The sequence below is a fragment of the Oncorhynchus gorbuscha genome, linkage group LG11 (assembly GCF_021184085.1).
Source record: "Oncorhynchus gorbuscha isolate QuinsamMale2020 ecotype Even-year linkage group LG11, OgorEven_v1.0, whole genome shotgun sequence".
Classification (NCBI taxonomy): Eukaryota; Metazoa; Chordata; class Actinopteri; order Salmoniformes; family Salmonidae; genus Oncorhynchus; species Oncorhynchus gorbuscha.
In genome coordinates, this window is record NC_060183.1 from 24,436,845 (window position 1) to 24,459,454 (window position 22,610).

The window sequence follows — 22,610 nt, forward strand, 5'->3', positions numbered from 1 at the left end:
CTGCACAGCTACATAGTGATAACATTGCACAACACCAGCATGGCACTGCATAACACTGTCATAAGCACTTAATAACACGGTCATAAGCACTTATAACACGATCGTAAGCACTGCGTTAAGACAGACGCTTAGTGTTGTTAAGCCCTGTATGAATCCTCCCATTTCCCCTCCTCTCCCGTCCTGCTCGTCCCCAGGCTCTTTCCTGTGTGAGTCCCAGGTCTTAGCTGTGCATGATGAGAATATCTACACTGTGGAGCCCAATCGAGTCCAGGTCCGCACACCACAGGTCAGTCCCCTTACCTGGAACCCTTTGCCTATCCACAGTCACGCACGCGCAGATACGTACAGACGCATGCACGCACGGATACCTACACACACACACACACACACACACACACACACACACACACACACACACACACACACACACACACACACACACACACACACACACACACACACACACACACACACACACACACACACACACACACACACACACACACACACACACAGTATGCATACTGCCTCTTACGGCTTCGAGGCTCCCGTCAAATCTAGTTCAGTGTTCTTTTTGTTGTTGTCTGTAGCTTAATTTTTAGCTAGTTTTCTACAGCAGGTAATTAATCCTGCAGCAACAGTAAACGTATTATGTGGATTATAATTACTGGACGTTTTTGCCGGGGTTGATACATTTTTCTTTAGGGCAAATTGGTGAAAATTGTAAACTTTAGAAGCCTTTTTAAACCTCAAATACACTTCTGTGCAAGAAAATAATTTTCAGCAACAGAAGAGGGATCAAATTAAAATCCTTCTCTGTATATTATAGACGAGCATTGTGTGTCTTTGTCTATTGTAAATAAGCCGTGTGTATCTCTCTGCCTCTGTCTCCCAGGGCACAGTGAAGCAGCTACTAGCCTTCTCTGAGGCCGAGGGCAACCCTGTGCTGCTCAGTGTGTGTCAGGGCTACCTGGTGGTGGGAACAGACACAGCTCACATCAAGGTCTTTGACCTCACTCGCAGGTATCCACAAAAACAGATAAAAACCTCTCAATTTACATGACTTGTAATGGCACAACCACTTTTTCAAATCAGTGTCATTAGCCAGTGTAGTAAGTGAATAAGCTTGGCCAAATTGATTTTGTTTTGCAGGTCTCCATTGTTTTGTGTTGCTATACATAGCTAGCAAAAGACTACTCCTTGTCATTGCATATTGCAGCACAATTTTCAGGGTTCATTGTGTACGTCATTGTATAGACTGTATATATGTCTGTACTGTATGTGTGTATAGAGAAGCCAAGGCCCACTGCAGTGCTAAGAACCTAGTGGACCTGACCCCTAATCTGGGAGCCCTGAAATCGGTCAAGTGTAACGCCAACGGCAACCAAGTCAGCATCCTGGTCACTCAGGTGAGTGGACACTTCGAGACATAGAACCTTGACTTTTTTTTCTTCTCCAAAGGATCTCATAGATAAACTTTGCTTTTGTAATTCGCAATGAAGTTATTTGAATTGCTACACTTCCAAGTCTGTTAAATTGTACTTCTACCAAGTTGTTGATTTATGTTGTTGCTGAATTATTTCTCCCTCTAAGGTGAATGGGAGACCTGACCACAGAATGTACTTCTATGACGTAGAGATGGACACACTGTCTCACTTTGACTTCTTCACTGGTAGACCGCCTAGTGGCATCTCACAGGCCGACGACACAGAAAGGTGTGTGTGTGTGTGCGTGCATTCTTTGACCTTGTGTGTTATTTTGACTGTGTGTGTGTTCACTGAAAATGTGTGTGTGTGTATGTGTGTGCGTGTGTGTGTGTTCCAGACGGCCACTGACAGAGCTGAGCGAGAGATGTCCTGTGTCTCATTTCTGGGACGAGAACGAGCCTCGTCTGTTTGTGTGTGAGACGGTACTGGTCAGCTCTCCCCAAATGGACCATCTGGACAGGGTAGGGGTGGCTTCATTGTACTACTCACCACCACACAAAAATGTTACATACTGTAATGTACAATCACATTAACCAGATTTGACAACAAATAATCTATTATAGGCCTGTTTTCAGAATGTATTTCGAAAAATACAATACCATGCATACAAACCAGTGTTCCTCCTATATTTATATTTAAAAAAAAATCCTTTGTCATTTTTTCCAGCCATTTTTTTATTATATACCGTACCAGTCAAAAGTTTGGACACCTTCTCATTCAAGGGTTTTTCTTTATTTTACTATTTTCTACATTGTAGAATCAAAACTATGAAATAACATATGGAACCATGTAGTAACCAAAAAAGTGTTAAACAAAATATATTTGATATTATAGATTATTAAAAGTAGCCACCCTTTACCTTGATGACAGATTTGCACACTCTTGGCATGCTGTCAACCAGTTTCACCTGGAATGCTTTTCCAACAGTCTTGAAGGAGTTCCCACATATGCTGAGCACTTGTTGGCTGCTTTTCCTTCACTCTACTGTCCAACTCATCCCAAACCATCTCAATTGGGTTCAGATAAGGTAATTGTGGAGGCCAGGTCATCTGATGCAGCACTCCATCACTCTCCTTCTTGGTAAAATAGCCCTTACACAGCTTGGAGGTGTGTTGTCCTGTTGAAAAACAAATGATAGTCCCACTATGCCCAAACAAGATGGGATGGTGTATCACTGCACAATGCTGTGGTATCCATGCTGGTTAAGTGTGCCTTGAATTCTAAATAAATCACTGACAGAGTCACCTGCAAAGCACCAATACACCATCACACATCCTGCTCCATGCTTCACGGTGGGTCCCACAAATGCAGAGATCATCCATTCATCTCAAATTTGGACTCATCAGACCAAAGGACAGATTTCCACCAGTCTAATGTCCATTGCTTGTGTTTCTTGGCCCAAACAAGTCTCTTCTTCTTATTGACTGGTATTGTTTATTTCTGCAGAGACCCACTTTTAAAGGGATAGGCTGAGATTTTTGAAATAAGAACTTTTTCTACCCAGAGTCAAATAAACTCATGGATACTATTTTTATGTGTCTTGAAGGAAGTGGCTAACTAGCGTTAGCGCACTTGCTAACTAGCGTTAGTATAATGACTGGAAGTCTATGGGAACAGCATGCAAGCTGTTTCCATAGACTTCCAGTCATTGCGCTAACGCTAGTCAGCAAGGGCTCGCACAACTACCTTCAACTTCCTTCAAACTGCACGCAGAGACATAAAAATGGTATTCAATGAGTTCGATTGCCAAAATCTCGCACTATCCCTTTAAGAACAAAGTGGCAAGTTACAGCATATATTCTAGCAAACAGAGCGAACAGTGGCACGAATGAGATCCACAAGTGCACAGCCACCACTTGCTCCTCATCATCTCAGTAGAGTGCAGTGGCACGCATCAGTTCTATTTAAGATGGTGTCAACATAATTAAATTGTCATGCATTTTAGAATCGAATGTCCTTTTAAAAAGTCACCAGAAGTACTGTATATGGTGTGTTCCGAGTCCTCTGTGCTATGAACTACGTAACATATAGCATGTATTTCCTGTCTCCTGCAGGTGGATGTGCTCGTGGTGACGTTTTTCTGCACTCAGGAACATGGGCTCCTCCTGCAGGACTCCTACCCCAAACCAGCCGGCCTGCAGGCCCTACTGGCCCTGGACGTTCCCTACTACTACTTCACCTGTAAGGTAGGGACAATGACCAATGCACACAGTACATTACCTGCAGAGTATTGAATGGTATCCCTTTACTTAAGGTGAGGCCATTATTTACTGTATGGCTACTCTTTTGTTTACTGATTTTCGAATTTACCAGGGACGTACTGTTCATATGATTTATTATGTTATCATGATTTTTAGTAGGCCTACAGATGTAGGATCTTAATTTGAGACAGTTTGCTACAGCAGGAAAAAAATCCTGTAGCAACAGGAAATCTGAATTATTATGTGGATTATAATTCATGGACATTTTTTGTAGGAGTTGATACATTTTACATTACTGCAAATCAAGTCTGAAATTCTAAAGTGGAAATTGCACATTTTAGAAGCCTTTTTAAACCTGCTGTACAGGCAAATTCTCACAAAAGAGTGATCAAATTAAGATCCTACACCTGTAAATCACTTGTAAGGTAGGGTTGCTCTCTTGCTTCTCTTCCCCATCTTATCCCTCAGAGGTTATGCTCATAAAACTCGGTTAGTCTTTCTTTTCGTTTTGCATAATCTTTGCTTGGGCTCTTCTTCCCTCTCTTTCTTGAGTGTATGTGAATTTGTCATATTTCATGTATGTCTGTTTGTGCTTGGCTTCCATTCACACCAGCTGTTGTTTCGGAGGGGTGGTATCTCTTTACCAGAAGTAAGTATCTACTGCCCCTTCAGTTAGTCAGTGCTGCAAATTTCCTCGGCTTTTCCATAGTCCTACCCTCTTTTCCTAGGCTTGTGGCATTGTAAAACCTCCATTGTGTCATAATAATTAACAGGACAATGTAATTGAGACCATCCATAGTGAAATTAGTTTTTACATCGGAAGAATGCACCACAGTATACAGATGCATAAGCCAGAATTGTAGGGTCCATGTTTTGTAGCTTGTGGCATAGAATGACATATAACATTGAATTGGATATCTGTGGCTTACTCCACTGGTTGGATACGATCAATGTCTTGTTAGATGTCTATTTCCACTGTTTTTGATTCCTTTCTTGTCTGTGTCTCCTTACTAGCCCTAGATCTCATATCTGAGGATGTTTCCTTTCATTGAGCCTACTCTTCTATGATGAAGGACTGGGTGTTTCTACAATAGTGTGTGTGCGCGTGTGTCCGTGCGTGTCATTTTCCCTTCCTAATCAAGGAGCCAAATTGTTTCATCTTACCTGTGTAATCGAGTCGGCTGCCAGTATTGAAAGTTATCACGCTATAATAGAAAAAGGCTTCAAGAGCCAGATTCTATCTCTGGAGAAAAGAAAGAGTTTCCTGAAAATAAATCATGAAAAAAAAAAAACTTGATCTAACCCCACTCCAACCATTATGTTGAATGTTTGCACTAAAGTGTTCATCAGTACAAACCACATGGTTTAGTTATACATTAGTATTGTTTGTGTGGGGAATTTTTATATTCGGGTGTGAAGTGTTTGAAACAGAGATGAGATTGGACAATCAATGCATTAAAGAACTAGACCCCATGGAAGCACAGCACAAAATCTATATAGTCACATTGTATTGAAATAGCTAATTCTTGGTAATCTCATCAACACCCAGCCAGGTGAGAGGGATCCAGAGACGGAGGAGGCCCAAGCTCCAGACCCCACCCAATCTCCATCCCTGGCCCAGGCCTCAGCCCCGGCTGCCCAGTCCCCCCACATGGTGTCCAGACGAGCCCTCCGGGACTTTCAGGGCCTGGAGAACTGTGAAAAGGCCACCCGCGATGCCATGCTCAACTTTAGCTTCTACCTGACCATCGGAAACATGGACGAGGCCTTCAAGTCCATCAAGCTCATCAAGAGGTAAGAGAACTTGGATAGGCCTAGTTTTAACACTCGCTGACTGATAACTCATCAATAATTTAAAAGCAAGAGAAGTTTACTGTGCTCCGTCTGTGCGGAGAATACAGTATTTAACAGCTGACAGCTTTCTTCAGTTATATGTATCACACCGACTCCAATAGTGTGACGTCTGTGTGATTTTATCGGAGTGTGTCTGCACATATGTGTACGCCTTAGCTAACCCCCAACGCCTTCGCCTTCGCCCAATCAGTGGGCAGTGGGGTAGACGTGCAGAATGGCCATGCCTGCAGCCGTGCACCATCCATTTGCCACCGCTTCCTATCATCACTTCCTGGTTCCTGCCCACACCAGGGCCCCATTAACAGCCAGTAATTGCTAAGCACGTCCCAGTTCAAAAGCTTCAGGAAAGGCTATGGGGATGGTATTGTTGGTATGGCCTTGATTCCTCTCAGGCCCTCTGTCTGAAGGTTTGCAATGGGAGACTTCATTGTGACAGGTTCTTTAGACCAACACAAATCTTTCAACTGTAGAAGCCACACATGGATAGAAAGATCATGATCACTCCCTGACCTCAGGATTAAGATGTTTTATGTGGGCTGGTTTTATAACTATAACAAAACAGCTTTGGCATTGAACTGAGAGGAGCACTTATTTTGCTCATAAATAGAGCAATTAGAGCAATGGCCTTATCTGTAAAGCAGGGGTTCTTAAACGTTTTCAGCTCCAGACCAATATGAAAAATCTACCATCTCACCTCTCACATGCCCAGGGCCCAGTTTATGAAACCCCACTGTAAAGGAAATATTCTTGAGTAATGCTGTTAGAGTTGGAAAACAGACACAATTATTGCGTTGATATGACCAGCAGAGCAAATCCATTGGAAATGAGAGCTGGCTAGCGTACGTGTAGTCTAAGCAGAGGGGTTTGACGGAGACAGGAGTGTGTTTTTAAAGCAAGGATGCTGTGATATGATCCGACAAACCGTTTTCTGCTTATAGTAGCATAGTATGAAGGGGATTTTCAATCACAGGACATGATTTAGGATGTTTTGTGTGTGTGTGTGTACTGTACTGTACGTTATGGTGAGGGGATGTGCTTCTCTAAACACACTGTGACACACAAATCCCTTGTCCTTGTTTGGTTCTAAAAGAGCGCCCTTTCCAGTCATTCAGCCAACCAGAGAAATAGGTCAGAGAGGGGATGTGTGTGTGACAAAGGGTGCCACCTCAAAGTAGCCTGGACGTCATCTATAGACTAATACGTGACTGGACACTCCAATCCTAAATTCCCCAGAAGTACTGCTTTGAGCACGTACAAACACGCAAATATGTCTGAAAATACAAAATGGGATAATAGCCTATCCTAGCTAGCCGGATATGACACTATGTTTAATAGGTTGATGACAACTTTAGGTTGTTCCGCAGTGACAGTTATTTTTTTACTGCCAATTCCTTCTTCAAAGCAGTCACTGTAGCCAGTGTGTTCGATCTCCGCTTATCCCCACCAACAGGACGATGCCCTTCTTGTCCTGTGTGTGACCAATAACATGTGCTTCTCTTCCGTCTATCTGCTGGGGCTCATTGCCATGGAAATGGCCTTTTGAACTGCCAAAACATGATTCAACGGAGAGACCCGACCCGCGTACTGTACACGTGAACTCCCAGCAGAGCTTTACTGATAGGCCGATCTCTAAATATTAGATGTATGTGATTTGATACGACCAACTCTGGTCATGGTCTAAATGCAAAGTGAACCCTACTGCTGATGAAGTTGTTATAGCTAATGAGATCTGTTGTACAAGTCTTGCTCTAAGGCAGATGGAGAGTTGATAAGACGAAACCGCAACCTGATATTTATAGTCTAAAACTTTAACTAATATCTCTGAACATGTTGCCGCTCTCTTTGAGACACGCTAAAGGAGACATACTGATGCAGGATGTCGGATACAGTATGTCGGATACAGTATGTCGGATACAGTGTGGAATGTCTCTGCTCAGTCCAGATCCCCCAGTGCAATTTCCTGTCATTCACGTTGTCCTTGACACCAGGTGACACGCTAGAGGGCTATCGCTCCATGTGAGTACAAGCCTTCACTTACAAAATGTCCTTTGCCGTCGGCCATTTATTTACAGGGGTAACGCTTCGTCTTTGTCCATTTCCGAGTCAGACAAAGGAAGTCTCCAGAAGTACAGCTAGACTGATGTATTAATGCAATGGTCAACAGTGCAGTGATTGTTGTAGTGAAGTCCCTTCTGGCGAGTTTTCTACTGTATACTCTATAACCTTCTCTATGAGAGAAAAGTACACTATTCTAACACTATTTAATAGGTCACACAATATGTCTTGGTATTTTGACAGTACTTATCAGTGCTATCTATAGTTGTAGGCTATTTCTTAGTGACGCCCCCAAAGCATTTTACCCTACCGTTTATAAGTTGAATTTAGGGGCAACTGTCTCTGTATGTAGAAATGTCGCTAGATTACAGCAAACACGTTGTTATAGATCAGGAGGAACACTGCATAACAGGCTCGTCATTTTGCTTTCACAATGGGATTTGTTCATCAATAAGCCTTGATTAATTTGTCAGCTGTTTTATATAACCCAGTAACTTTTAAGTATTTTCTAACCATAATCCTCCCTCATATAATTTAGTCAAAGTATATGTTTGAAGAAAAGATGCAAAAACCACCGCAAACAGGTACAGGGCGGCTTGTATGCTTTTAGTTAAACAAAGTATTTATTTATTTGCGAACAACCAATGTCAAAGGAATATTGTGGCACTTCCTCTTCTCATCATCATTTCTCTTCAATTCTCTGCTCTTCTCTTCTTCACATACTCAAAGTCATCCTCTATGTTCTTCTGAGCAAGAAAATCCCCTGAACCAGCTGGATTTCTTCTTGATCTTCTTTTCTTTGGTTGCCTCCTCCAAGATCACCTCCTTCTCCTCCTTGGTCTCCTCCTCCAAGACCACCTGAACCTTCTCATGCTCCAGGTTGGCATAGTGCTCCTGGTATCCCTGGATGGGCCGCTGCGCCTCTTCCTTGAGCCGCAGCTCCTCTGTCTTGTCAACGATGGTCGTCAGTGAACCAGTGCATTGGTTCAACCTTAGCCAGGAGAATGTTCTCCAGCTTGGGCAGGTTGTCTTGGTTCTCGCGGACCCACTCCTCTGCCCTCTGAACAGCCCTCTCCTCCCTCAGCAACTCAGTGTGGAGCTGACAGCACTTCATCTTCAGCTCGGCCTTCTCCTGAGAGAACAGGAAAACAGAGCAATAGAATGAGACCGATGATCCTTTTAAAGATGCTGGGAGACGTATTGCTGTAACTATATTAGTACATTAAGAAGACGCATCAGAATCACACTTCGGTCATATCCAAGTAATCATGTGTTCTCACCTCGGCGCAGATCCTCAGGTGCATGTTGTACAGAATCATGACAAAAGGGGTCGTCCATTCCAGGGCCAGCCGTAGAAGCAGCTTCTGGGTCAGCAAAGGCTAGTGGTCTTCTGCGAGTCATGCAGGGTTTGACCTTGGCAGGGGCAGCCACAGTGTCCACAGCCAGGGCCGTGAAGCCAGGGGGTGGGCGGCAAGGTGTGGCAGGGGCAGCAGTCATTTTACATGTTTTCACTGACAGCTTTTGCTTTGACTTCTGACTGGTTGACATCATTGGTTGAATTAAAACAAACCAATCGAGCCAAAATCATTCCTTGACCAAAATGCTCTGTCGTCATTGATAGTTGGCAATGCTACGCAACATGGAATTTTGATAAAAAGCTAGTGTTGGCAGACTTAAGTTAGGTTCTGCTGACGTACATTGAAAAATCGAATCTCCCTACTGTCACAGCTAACACCAACTTCAATTAAACTCTAAATTATATTTTTTTGTTTTTTGCAAGGATTTTTCACTTGTGTAAAATATGAAATATTGTTACCACAAATAAAACATTTAAAAATATATATATATATATATTCAGTTGAAGTCAGAAGTTTACATACACCTTTGGCCAAATAAATTTAAACTCAGTTTTCACAATTCCTGAAATTTAACCTGAGTAAAAAATCCCTGTCTTAAGCCAGTTGGGATCACCACTGTATTTTAAGAATGTGAAATGTCAAAATAATAGTAGAGAGATACAATGATTTATTTCTGCTTTTAGTTCTTTCATCACATTCCCAGTGGGTCAGAAGTTCATACACTCAATTAGTATTTGGTAGCATTGCCTTGAAATTGTTTAACTTGGGTCAAATGTTTCGGGTAGCCTTCCACAAGCTTCCCACAATAAGTTGGGTGAATTTTGGCCCATTCCTCCTGACAGAGCCGGTGTAACTGAGTCAGGTTTGTAGGCCTCCTTGCTCGCACACGCTTTTTCAAATGTGCATGTGTCTGCTCAAACGGTCAGAAACAGACTCCATGAGGGTGGTATGAGGGCCCGACGTCCACAGGTGGGGGTTGTGCTTACAGCCCAACACCGTGCAGGACATTTGGCATTTGACAGAGAACACCAAGATTGGCAAATTCGCCACTGGCGCCCTGTGCTCTTCACAGATCAAAGCAGGTTCACACTGAGCACATGTGACAGTCTGGAGACGCCGTGGAGAACGTTCTGCTGCCTGCAACATCCTCCAGCATGACCGGTTTGGCGGTGGGTCAGTCATGGTGTAGGGTGGCATTTCTTTGGGGGGCCGCACAGCCCTCCATGTGCTTGCCAGAGGTAGCCTGACTGCCATTAGGTACCGAGAGGAGATCCTCAGACCCCTTGTGAGACCATATGCTGGTGCGGTTGGCCCTGGGTTCCTCCTAATGCAAGACAATGCTAGACCCCATGTGGCTGGTGTGTCAGCAGTTCCTGCAAGAGGAAGGCATTGATGCTATGGACTGGCCAGCCCGTTCCCCAGACCTGAATCCAATTGAGCACATCTGGGACATCATGTCTTGCTCCATCCACCAATGCCACGTTGCACCACAGACTGTCCAGGAGTTGGCGGATGCTTTATTCCAGATCTGGGAGGAGATCCCTCAGGAGACTATCCGCCACCTCATCAGGAGCATGCCCAGGCGTTGTAGGGAGGTCATACAGGCACGTGGAGGCAACACACACTACTGAGCCTCATTTTGACTTGTTTTAAGGACATTACATCAAAGTTGGATCAGCCTGTAGTGTTGTTTTCCACTTTAATTTTGAGCGTGACTCCAAATCCAGACCTCCATGGGTTGATAAATTTGATTTCCGTTGATCATTTTTGTGTGATTTTGTTGTCAGCACATTCAACTATGTAAAGAAAAAAGTATTTAATAAGAATATTTCATTCATTCAGATCTAGGATGTGTTATTTTAGTTTTCCCTTTATTTTTTTGAGCAGTATGTACGTGTATGTGTATATATATATATATATATATGTGTGTATGTGTGTATGTATATATATATATGTGTATATATACATATGTGTATATATGTGTGTATGTATATATGTGTGTGTGTATATGTACATATGTGTATGTGTATATATATATGTGTATGTGTATATATATATGTATATATGTGTATATATATATGTATGTGTATATATATATACACATATATATATATACACATATATATATATATATACACACACACATATATATATATATATATATATATATATATATATATATATATATATATATACTCTATATATCTCTCTCTCTCTCTCTCTCTCTCTCTCTCTCTCTCTCTCTCTCTCTCTCTCTCTCTCTCTCTCTCTCTCTCTCTCTCTCTCTCTCTATATATATAATTTTTATTTGTGGTAACACAATATTTTTATATATACTGTTTTCTTTACTGTATATAAGAGTCATAGACATCACACACAATAGAACAGTATTTTAAAAGACAAGATCACACATTATTGTAACATTTGTATTATTTATTATTATTTTCATGCACACTCACTGTTTGGCTTGAAAGTGACAACTCCACGAACAGCTGCTTTCCTTTCAGCAGTATGATATAATAGCAATATAATAGCAATATTTTAATACACCTGTATAAAATTAATTTAAGTACATGTACCAGAAGCGAGCAGATTATTGAATGTTTATGGTGTTTACTTTATGTCTGTTGGGCAAATCTGAAATCATCAATGTCCTGAGGTCTGAAGATCTGAAAATAGTCTTCTTTTAATACAATTTGCCATTAAACACCCTTTGGTGGTTTGGATAGAATGAATTAACGTGCAATTTTGTGCATACGTACACTGCACTTGACAACATTGAGTTCTCAAGATAAAGGTAGACCTAAATCTCTTTTTTAATATTAAGAATAATATAAACAATATGCAGGAAGTATATGTTATTACATACTGTAAGTGCACTAAGAACAAAACATGTCAAGATCCAGCTTGATCTTTTCCTAAACAGGGTGTTTTCATGGAGTTTTGCTGAGGAAATTCCAGGTCAAACAAGCCTTCAAGCACACTTTGGAGTAATTGGCTTACTACAACATGTCTACTAAAATGACAAATTCACTACAGCTCAGTGTTTCCCCTAGGAGTTTGTTCAGCAGTGGTGGTAGAGTTAGCTGTTTTTAGGATTTTTAAAATGTTGAATATAATTGTTTTAAGTGGTGGCCATGGTTTAGCAGCGGCGGTGCACTGCATATAGAAGAAACACTGCAGTTTATGGTTTTAAAACTGACTTACATACACTATATACAAAAGTATGTGGACACGCCTTCAAATGAGTGGATTTGGTTATTTCAGTCACACCTGTTCCTGACAATTTTATAAAATCAAGCACACAATCATGCAATAGACAGACATTGGCAGTAGAATGGCCTTGCTGAAGAGCTCAGTGACTTTCAACGTGGCACCGGCATAGGATGCCACATTTCCAACAAGTTAGTTTGTCAAATGTTTGTCCTGCTAGAGCTGCCCCGGTCAACTGTAAATTATGTTATTGTGAAGTGGAAACATCTTGGAGCAACAATGGCTCAGCTGTGAAGTGGTAGGCCACACATGCTCACAGAATGGGACCCCCGAGTGCTGAAGGACATAGTGAGTAAAAACTGTCTGTCCTCAGTTGCAACACTCACTACCGAGTTCCAAACTGCCTCTGGAAGCCACGTCAGCACGATAACTGTTTTTCTCGGGAGCTTCATGAAATGGGTTTCCCCCATGGCCGAGCAGCCACACACAAGCCTAAGATCAACATGCTCAATGCCAGGCGTCGGCTGGAGTGGTGTAAAGCTCGCCGCCATTGGACTGCGGGGAATAATGGTCTGGGGCTGTTTTTCATGGTTCGGGCTAGGCCCCTTAGTTCCAGCGAAGGGAAATGTTAACACTACAGCATACAATGACATTCTAGACAATTTTCTGCTTCCAATTCTCTGCTTCCAACTTTATTCAACAGTTTGGGGAAGGCCCTTTCCTGTTTCAGCATGTCATTGCCCCCGTGCACAAAGCAAGGTCCATACATTAATAGTTTGTCGAGATCGTTGTGGAAGAACTTGACTGGCCTGCACAGAGCCCTGACCTCAACCCCATCGAACACATTTGGGATGATTTGGAATGCCAATTGCGAGCCAGGCCTAATCGCCAGGCCAACATCAGTGCCCAACCTCACTAATGCTCTTGTGGCTGAATGGAAGCAAGTCCCCGCAGCAATGTTCCAACATCTAGTGGAAAGCCTTCCCAGACGAGTGGAGCCTGTAATAGCAGCAAAAGAGGGATCAACTCAATATTAATACCCATGATTTTTGAATGAGATGTTCAACGAGCAGGTGTCCACATACTTTTGGCCATGTTGTGTATCATTCATATTTTTTTTTGATTTAGAGATGTGTTAGCTGGATGTTTTATGGAGACACTATCCTTGCATCAAGGAGCGTTACTCAGTCCAGGGAAAAAATTTGAGTTCCACTGGTCGCCATGAAGTTCAAAGATGTAGAACTGTACAACAGTGAAATCATGTTAGTCCAGCACAGGTAGAGCCACAACAAAACATGTGTCTTCTGTAGAGTAAATAATTGAGGCACCTGTTTGGGTGAAAATATGCAGAGACTGTCAGAGCATTGTCTATTCTTCACCCTGTGAGGTTCAAGAGTCAGGGCTCGGGGGCTCAGCAGGGCGACTCCACATAGTCATTGTCGAGGCGTGGGTGGAAGTTCGACGCCAGCGAGCGGCTGATGACAATGACCCGGGGTGTGAGGCAGTCGTCGCGGCGATGCAGGATGTTCCAGATGAGCATGGCAGCGGCGAGCGTGGCCAATAAGCAGGCGGCGATGTCCACGTAGCACGAGTAGGACAGGTGTGTGTACGGGCCAATCCGGTAGAACGTCACCAAGCCGATCACCAGCACAAAACCTGGGGAGGGAGAGCGTTAGGGAAGGGTTAATTCAATGAGGCCTTAATCATTCAAACCAGATAGAGACAAATCTCTTGTGTATTTGGTCTCCAGCTCAAACAATTGAATCAATTGAATTTCTTTTAACGGTGCCGTTGATGGAGAGGTTGCCAACTCTACTAAAATCCTCACGATTCATTCTAGTCAACATTTACAATATAGCAATCACAGGTAGAGGGGCAATAAAAAAATCTATTGGGGATAATCAGTTGCTGGCATGAATATAGGAAGCCTCATGACCCTTGGTCCCTGTTATTATATTGAGTATGACCATATAATAGTAGGAACATTTTATACAGGTAGATCATGCTGCATATTGGCCTGCTGTGCTTAGAAATTCACTGAGCCTTTAAGCCCAGAAGGGCCTCTGCTTGTGGTCTTTGAATTCTAAAGGTTTCCTTCTGAAAAAACCTACACTCGATCCCTCCGATGTCAACAATTACAGACCAGTATCCCTTCTTTCTTTTCTCTCCAAAACTCTTGAACGTGCCGTCCTTGGCCAGCTCTCCCGCTATCTCTCTCTGAATGACCTTCTTGATCCAAATCAGTCAGGTTTCAAGACTAGTCATTCAACTGAGACTGCTCTCCTCTGTATCACGGAGGCGCTCCGCACTGCTAAAGCTAACTCTCTCTCCTCTGCTCTCATCCTTCTAGATCTATCGGCTGCCTTCGATACTGTGAACCATCAGATCCTCCTCTCCACCCTCTCCGAGTTGGGCATCTCCGGCGCGGCCCACGCTTGGATTGCGTCCTACCTGACAGGTCGCTCCTACCAGGTGGCGTGGCGAGAATCTGTCTCCTCACCACGCGCTCTCACCACTGGTGTCCCCCAGGGCTCTGTTCTTGGCCCTCTCCTATTCTCGCTATACACCAAGTCACTTGGCTCTGTCATAACCTCACATGGTCTCTCTTATCATTGCTATGCAGACGACACACAATTAATCTTCTCCTTTCCCCCTTCTGATGACCAGGTGGCGAATCGCATCTCTGCATGTCTGGCAGACATATCAGTGTGGATGACGGATCACCACCTCAAGCTGAACCTCGGCAAGACGGAGCTGCTCTTCCTCCCGGGAAGGACTGCCCGTTCCATGATCTCGCCATCACGGTCGACAACTCCATTGTGTCCTCCTCCCAGAGCGCCAAGAACCTTGGCGTGATCCTGGACAACACCCTGTCGTTCTCAACTAACATCAAGGCGGTGGCCCGTTCCTGTAGGTTCATGCTCTACAACATCCGCAGAGTACGACCCTGCCTCACACAGGAAGCGGCGCAGGTCCTAATCCAGGCACTTGTCATCTCCCGTCTGGATTACTGCAACTCGCTGTTGGCTGGGCTCCCTGCCTGTGCCATTAAACCCCTTCAACTCATCCAGAACGCCGCAGCCCGTCTGGTGTTCAACCTTCCCAAGTTCTCTCACGTCACCCCGCTCCTCCGTTCTCTCCACTGGCTTCCAGTTGAAGCTCGCATCCGCTACAAGACCATGGTGCTTGCCTACGGAGCTGTGAGGGGAACGGCACCTCAGTACCTCCAGGCTCTGATCAGGCCCTACACCCAAACAAGGGCACTGCGTTCATCCACCTCTGGCCTGCTCGCCTCCCTACCACTGAGGAAGTACAGCTCCCGCTCAGCCCAGTCAAAACTGTTCGCTGCCCTGGCCCCCCAATGGTGGAACAAACTCCCTCACGACGCCAGGACAGCGGAGTCAATCACCACCTTCCGGAGACACCTGAAACCCCACCTCTTTAAGGAATACCTAGGATAGGTTAAGTAATCCCTCTCACCCCACCCCCCTAAGTTTTAGATGCACTATTGTTAAGTGACTGTCCCACTGGATGTCATAAGGTGAATGCACCAATTTGTAAGTCGCTCTGGATAAGAGCGTCTGCTAAATGACTTAAATGTAATGTAAATGTAAGACTACTGAGATTTCAGCATCAAAGGACGCACGCAAGGAAACCGTCCTTCTCAGAAAAGCTATCCAACTAAGTTTGAAAGCCGTTCTAATGTGTTATTGATGTAATGTTAAAAACCTAAAACCTATTGCTGTAACTTGCGTCACCATGATCGGGGGAAGATTGCAAAAAATGAGAGGAGCCATTTATATCACCGTTCCATCAACAAACGTTAATCAAGATCCAATCCACATTAAGGGAAACAGCGCCACTGTTCGCCACCCCAACGCCTTAGTTATTGTTTTGTTGGTGAAAACAAAGGAGAGGCGCATTGGGCAGCGCGGTAAAACAAATCAAATGCTGTGAATATTCTGCTGTCCTATCGCAATGTGCATTGATGTCAGAGGGGGAAAACCGTGTTTGTTTTTTGCAACTTCTTTGTCGTTGTATTATCCAAAACGGATGTGGCACTTTCACCAGTTAAAGTTTTCAACTCTAAGGTTTGGATATTTATTGGTGAAAAAAACCAAGGTGGGGAATTTACCCCTGTTCCCCCAACCAGCCCTGTCCCCCTCCCCCACAAAGTATGATGACAACCAAAATGAACCATCACCCACAATGGATTGATCACTAGCCTAGATCTCAATGAGGAACTACATTTCCCAGACTTAAGTGATGACTGGAGCCAGTCAATAGTTCAACAATAACACTCGTTTGGGAGCATGTCCGATCAACGGTTGGTATAAATAAAGGCACCAAAAATACTTGCTGGAAAAGGGGATGTTGGTCCGTTAGGATATGAATCAGTCAGTTTCCTGTGGCTGGTCAGTGACGGTGCCGGTCAAACGTTACTTAAATGTTGTGTGAGAGTTTGGCTGTGTATGGCTCTCTCTGTATGGGTGATTCCGATCCATAAGCCTGTCTTTGTTTATGGGAGTTTGACGCTAGGTAATTATACATGCCTGTGTGTGATTTAATATGCGTGTGTTTGTTTGTGTTTCTTATGTGTCTGCATTTGAGTATTTAACTTGTGTGCAAGTGATTGTCTGGCCATCTGCGTGTTTAACCTGCTTGACTCACTTTATTTAAAATAATCCTAAAGCCTCTCTCCTCCCCAGTCCCCGGGCTCCAGGCTATGTGAGCTGTTTGAATGGCTTCTTTTTTTGTTTGTTGGCACATTCTTATCTGTCGGGCTTCCTTCCCCTTTTTCCTCTTTCCATCCTTCCTTCCTTCCCTTCTCTCCACACCCCCCCCCCCCCGCTTCAGGTTAGCATATGGGGATGTTTGACACAGTCAGCCTGTCAACCACGTTCCTGAAAGACACTTGACTGAACCCATTCTTATCTCATTGCAATTAAACTAGGTCCTGGAAATTCACTGAGCTTACTGCTTCCTGCTTGTCCTTCCAATGAATCTATTATCGTTCTTAAACTAGGGCAACTAGTAGTCATGGCATACCTGAATGACTTAGCACTATTCAATGAATAGAGAATGATTGGTATGACAACCAGCCCACTAAATGCCCTCAGCTTAATCTGCGGTGCACTCAACTGTGCTGTGAAGTCACCCACAAGCCTAAGAGGTCCCAGTGTTCAAATTCCTTGACTTTTTAAGCCTATCGCTTTTGGCTTGCCTTTCTCTTCCTCCAGAAAGAAGCACATATTTCCCTTGGTATTGTTCTTTCTGGAGATAGCATTGCCCCGTTGTGTATGGGAGACACAATAGCCAAGGCCACAGTTTGGACGTGGTGCCAGCTGTGCCCCCCCCCCCCCCCCCCCCCCTCAAATTCACATCTCAAACCCACGTGAATCTCTAACCCTTCACCTTTGATCCTCTGATCCTCACGCAGAGCTCTCTCCATTCCGTCGCACATTCCTGAGCCCGTCAATCTCAGGGGTTGAAAACAGGCCAGTGTTACACTCAGCCACAGCTCAGCCCTGCTGCTGAACCCAGTGTTGAGATATCGCTGGTTGGAATTGGATATTGTTATCCCACGGTCTGCATGTGATAGCTGAGTTTTTTTTTTGGCACATCCCGAAAACAGAGCATTCTTTCCCGAGAAAGACTGGCTGCTCGTAAATATAACTCCCATTCACAGCGGAGAGAGAGAGAGAGAGGCCCATTCACTGGCTCTCAGTGGGGGAGGAAAGGAACTGCTGAGCGGTGGAGGTCTACTTAACTGGCCCGAACTCAGGAAGTGAAGGCAATGGGGATGATGGGGAAATCACTAAGTCTGCTGGTGTTCAGTATATTATAAATAATGTCAAGATGTTTTTGTTTTTTTCAGTGGTGGAGATGAAGATTGTGAATTGTCTGACTTGGCTGTGGGACTGTGGATGTGCATTGATTATTCAAATGTAACTGTTAACGGACATTACCCGTGGATTATTGTGAATAACTAACGGGTAACAACCAATCAGCATCCAGGATCCAAACCATCTGTTTTATAATATACTATAGGCTAGTCTTGCCTTTTGAATCATTGTCAAGATCCGTCAAATCAGGTCTTGGCTCTGGCTGTTTGTATTTCCATATAGTCTCTTATTTCATGGTTAATATAGTAACAGCTAAATATAACAAGGCAATGAGAAGCATTGGGAACACTGAAACCTAGGAACCATTGTTATCTCTACTGCCTTGGAAGTCCTCACCAAGTCATCTATATTCTGCTCACTCTTGATGTCCAAATATGGTCTCGTCTTCATATAGTGGCATATGAGTACAAAGGATGATGCATTTTTTTCCCGGCAGCGGGTATTTTTATCTGGGGGAAGTAGGTGCTTCTGTATTTCTCTCACTCATTAGTCATGTCACTATTCTTATCAATGTCAACATGTGGGTTTATAATAGACGGGCTGTTGTTTTTTAAATTCTTAAAAACATTTTTTTTTTTTTACAGCTACTGACAACCGTCCTAAATATCCATCTATACCTAATTATTCTGCCGTTGTGTAAACATCTCACACATTGATGAGACAAGTCCTTGTGTGCCAAACAATCGTTTGGCTCAGCGTGTTCTTTTGGAAGGGGATGATTTGGGTGGGTCCCGCCTAAGACCTTCAGATAAGAGTCCCAGCGATGCGTGGCCGAAGAAGCTAGCATTTTTATCTCGTGTCGATAGAGGGGACCCCTTTATTTGCTCCTGTTCCTGTGCAGTCTTTAAACACAGGCATAAAAGCTAGGCCAAGCTTATCTGGGCGGCAGCTGTTCCCACCCTACGGCGATGTGTATAAAAGGACGTTTTTGTACCGAACAACCCCTTCCAGCACACACACACACACTCAGTCCCTGTCCAACTGTCTTTTGCGTCCGCTCCCTTCTCTTTCCTCCACTGCTTGGGGTTTGCATAACAGGTAGTCGCAGGCATTTCCTTGTCCTGAGCAGGGATATCCTGGCGCCCGACAGTCGCTCCCTGGCTCGCTGCAGCTCCGGGCCCGGCCCACCAGACCGCACCGACCACCGGCTATATTTAGCCATCAGACCCTTGGATGCTGCCCCCCGCTGTGCCACAATACTGACCGGGTCTGACATCCCTAAACAATAAGATGTGTGCCCGACACAACGTGACACCGTTGGGCACTTGGACAGGGCCATGCCCACACTGCCACACGTCCCTCTGGCTGCCCCCCCCCCCCCCCCCCTCCTTTCCATTGCTATTCCCGGTGGTCCTTCTCTTTAATTGACTTTTCAAGAAAATTACATCTTGGAACGATAACAGTTGATCCTTTTTGGGGTATTTGGTTTGTTTAGTCTCTCTGGATTTGTTTGTTTTTTGTTCTCTAGCCCAAGCCTCAAAGCTCCATGGGTTTCTCTTATGTGTTGCACTGGGGAACGAGGGACTTCTGTTTCTTAGCAACACACTGTGACCATTTTTAGATCTGAGGAACGTTCAGAAAGTGATGAACACTATTGAACATTTCAAAGTTCAACTCAAGAGACACTTGCTCGTTCACTTTAGATTCCCCTGTAGTCTCTCTTTTTATCTGGTAGTGCATTGGTGTCTTGCTTTGGGCAGTAGATGTTTTATAATGTGGTTCCCTAACTCAGGGGTGGTGGCGGGGGGGGGGGTTAAAGTATATATATTTTATGAATATTGCTTGCTGCAACAGAATACCATCGTGGATACCATTTTTATGTCTCTGCGTCCAAAATCTTGAACTATAGAAAACTCTTAGGCGGGCTGAGTAAGTAGTAATTTTCAGGGTTGAAAAACAATTTCAGTGTCAACTTAAACGACCAAAACTAGATAGAAAGCATGCAGAAAAGATTTTAAACTATATCATTTGTATAATACCATCTTTGAGAACTTACAATCAAATAAAAGATAGACAGTCTGGGAGAATTTAACATAAAAAAAAACAGGCATTCAGAGCACATACCCATTTGATTCTGTTACGTTTGAGCAGAGGAACACAGCATTAGCCATGGCAAAATGCACAGAATTCCAGGAAATAAGCTTTAAAACGGCAAAATTTTCTCTCAGCTCCATGCCAAACTATGTGGAATTGCTGAAAATTTGCTTCAAAACTGCAACATTTTCTCAGCTCAGTCGAAAAATGTGTAGAATTGCAGAAAATGTGTTTTACAACCGCAACATTTTCTCCCTGCCGCCAAGATGCCTTTGTAGCTAATAGTCTTTACACTTCCTCTTTCCAATGAACTGTGAGGAGGTCAAAATAATGAAACTGTCTTCCAAATCTATTCATTTTAAAATGTTGATTACTTCTCCTTGCCATTATTATTCACCTGATGATAAGACAAGACGTGAATGATCATATTGCTTACATATGATGGGGTCCCTGGGTAAGAAAAGTTTGCCTCACTTGTTTAGGTGTATGCTGGTGTTTTCAGGTCTCAACAAGTGTTTCTCTCTGTAGTGTTTGATATTGGATCATTCCATGTGAAAAGGAAACCAAAATGTCCATGCATGTTCTATTCCACAGAAAGATCCCTTGAAGAAAGGATTTTTGACATCAACTGTGTTTAGCATTTTAGTTTTTTTATTTTCACATAGAATGACCGACTGTACTTGGCCGTCTGCAGTGTTCATGTCCAGGCTTGTTAGTTTAGTTTTTCCCCCTCTTTTGTAGGTGTTGGATAGGCTGCCACATATGGTTGCTTGAAATCTCAGCAAAAAAAAGGAACGTCCTCTCACTGTCAACTGTGTTTATTTTCAGCAAATTTAACATGTGTAAATATTTGTATGAACATAACAAGATTCAACAACTGAGACATAAACTGAACAAGTTCCACAGACATGTGACTAACAGAAATTGAATAATGTGTCCCTGAACAAAGGTGGGGTAAAAATCAAAAGTAACAGTCAGTATCTGGTGTGGCCACCAGCTGCATTAAGTACTGCAGTGCATCTCCTCCTCATGGACTGCACCAGATTTGGCAGTTCTTGCTGTGAGATGTTACCCCACTCTTCCACCAAGGCACCTGCAAGTTCCCAAACATTTCTGGGGGGAATGGCCCTAGCCCTCACCATCCGATCCTACAGGTCCCAGACGTGCTCAATGGGATTGAGGTCCGGGCTTTTCGCTGGCCATGGCAGAACACTGACATTCCTGTCTTGCAGGAAATCACGTACAGAACAAGCAGTATGGCAGGTGACATTTTCATGCTGGAGGGTCATGTCAGGATGAGCCTGCAGGAAGGGTACCACATGAAGGAGGATGATTTCTTCCCTGTAACACACAGCGTTGAGATTGACAACAAGCTCAGTCTGATGATGCTGTGACACACCACCCCAGACCATGGCGGACCCTCCACCTCCAAATTGATCCCGCTCCAGAGTACATGCATCAGTGTAACGCTCATTCCTTCGACGATAAACGCGAATCCGACCATTACCCCTGGTGAGACCGCAACTTGTCAGAGAAGAGCACTTTTTGCCAGTCCTGTCTGGTCCAGCGACGGTGGGTTTGTGTCCATAGGCGACGTTGTTGCCGGTGATGTCTGGTGAGGACCTGCCTTTACAACAGGCCTACAAGCCCTCAGTCCAGCCTTTCTCAGCCTATTACGGACAGTCTGAGCACTGATGGGGGGATTGTGCGTTCCTGGTGTAACTCGAGCAGTTGTTGTTGCCATCCTATACCTGTCCAGCAGGTGTTATGTTCAGATGTACCGATCCTGTGTAGGTGTTGTTACACGTGGTCTGCCACTGCGAGGACGATCGGCTGTCCGTCCTGTCTCCCTGTAGCTCTGTCTTAGGCGTCTCACAGTACGGACATTGTAATTTATTGCCCTGGCCACATCTGCAGTTCTCATGCCTCCTTGCAGCATGCGTAAGGCACATTCACGCAGATGAGCAGGGACCCTGGGCATCTTTCTTTTCGTGTTTTTCAGAGTCAGTAGAAAGGTCTCTTTAGTGTCCTAAGTTTTCATAACTGTGACCTTAATTGCCTACCATCTGTAAGCTGTTAGTGTCTTAACGACCGTCCCACAGGTGCATGTTCATTAATTGTTTATGGTTCATTGAACAAGCATGAGAAACAGTGTTTAAACCCTTTACAATGAAGATCTGTCAAGTTATTTGGATTTTTTACGAATTGTCTATGAAAGACAGGGTCCTGAAAAGGGGACTTTTCTTTTTTTGCTGAGTTGATTTGTGCACCATCTCAGAGCCACAGAAACACATTCTGTATACGCTAGTCTACCTTTTTTTACAAGGGACTGGCAAGCTAGGGTCCTTTCTGCCTCCTTGAATGACCTCTTACATTACAACTAATACCTGACAACTGACAAAATCATATACGGCTAACCATCTACTAGACCGCAAACCATCATCCCAATGGTTGCAGACACTGGGGTAGGCTATATGTAGCTATAAACACTCTGCCCCATGA

General features: G+C 43.9%; 2 protein-coding genes across 3 annotated transcripts in view; one reads left to right on the plus strand and one right to left on the minus strand.

Moving 5' to 3' along the window:
- The window catches only part of ift140 (intraflagellar transport 140 homolog (Chlamydomonas)), a 54,433-nt gene that overhangs the window by 15,691 nt on the left and 16,132 nt on the right, over positions 1 to 22,610 (plus strand). The window contains exons 12-19 of one of the 2 annotated variants that reach the window (XM_046369072.1): positions 195 to 286; positions 896 to 1,023; positions 1,292 to 1,409; positions 1,594 to 1,715; positions 1,825 to 1,948; positions 3,542 to 3,673; positions 4,302 to 4,337; positions 5,238 to 5,482. In XM_046369072.1, the coding sequence (XP_046225028.1) occupies positions 195 to 286; positions 896 to 1,023; positions 1,292 to 1,409; positions 1,594 to 1,715; positions 1,825 to 1,948; positions 3,542 to 3,673; positions 4,302 to 4,337; positions 5,238 to 5,482 (997 nt within the window). The remainder of the gene's footprint in view (positions 1 to 194; positions 287 to 895; positions 1,024 to 1,291; positions 1,410 to 1,593; positions 1,716 to 1,824; positions 1,949 to 3,541; positions 3,674 to 4,301; positions 4,338 to 5,237; positions 5,483 to 22,610) is intronic. The other variant, XM_046369073.1, reaches the window with a different exon arrangement.
- The window catches only part of tmem204 (transmembrane protein 204), an 11,927-nt gene continuing 2,347 nt past the window's right edge, over positions 13,031 to 22,610 (minus strand). The window contains exon 3 of the mRNA XM_046369074.1: positions 13,031 to 13,824. Within this exon, the coding sequence (XP_046225030.1) occupies positions 13,580 to 13,824 (245 nt within the window). The 3' untranslated portion in view covers positions 13,031 to 13,579. The remainder of the gene's footprint in view (positions 13,825 to 22,610) is intronic.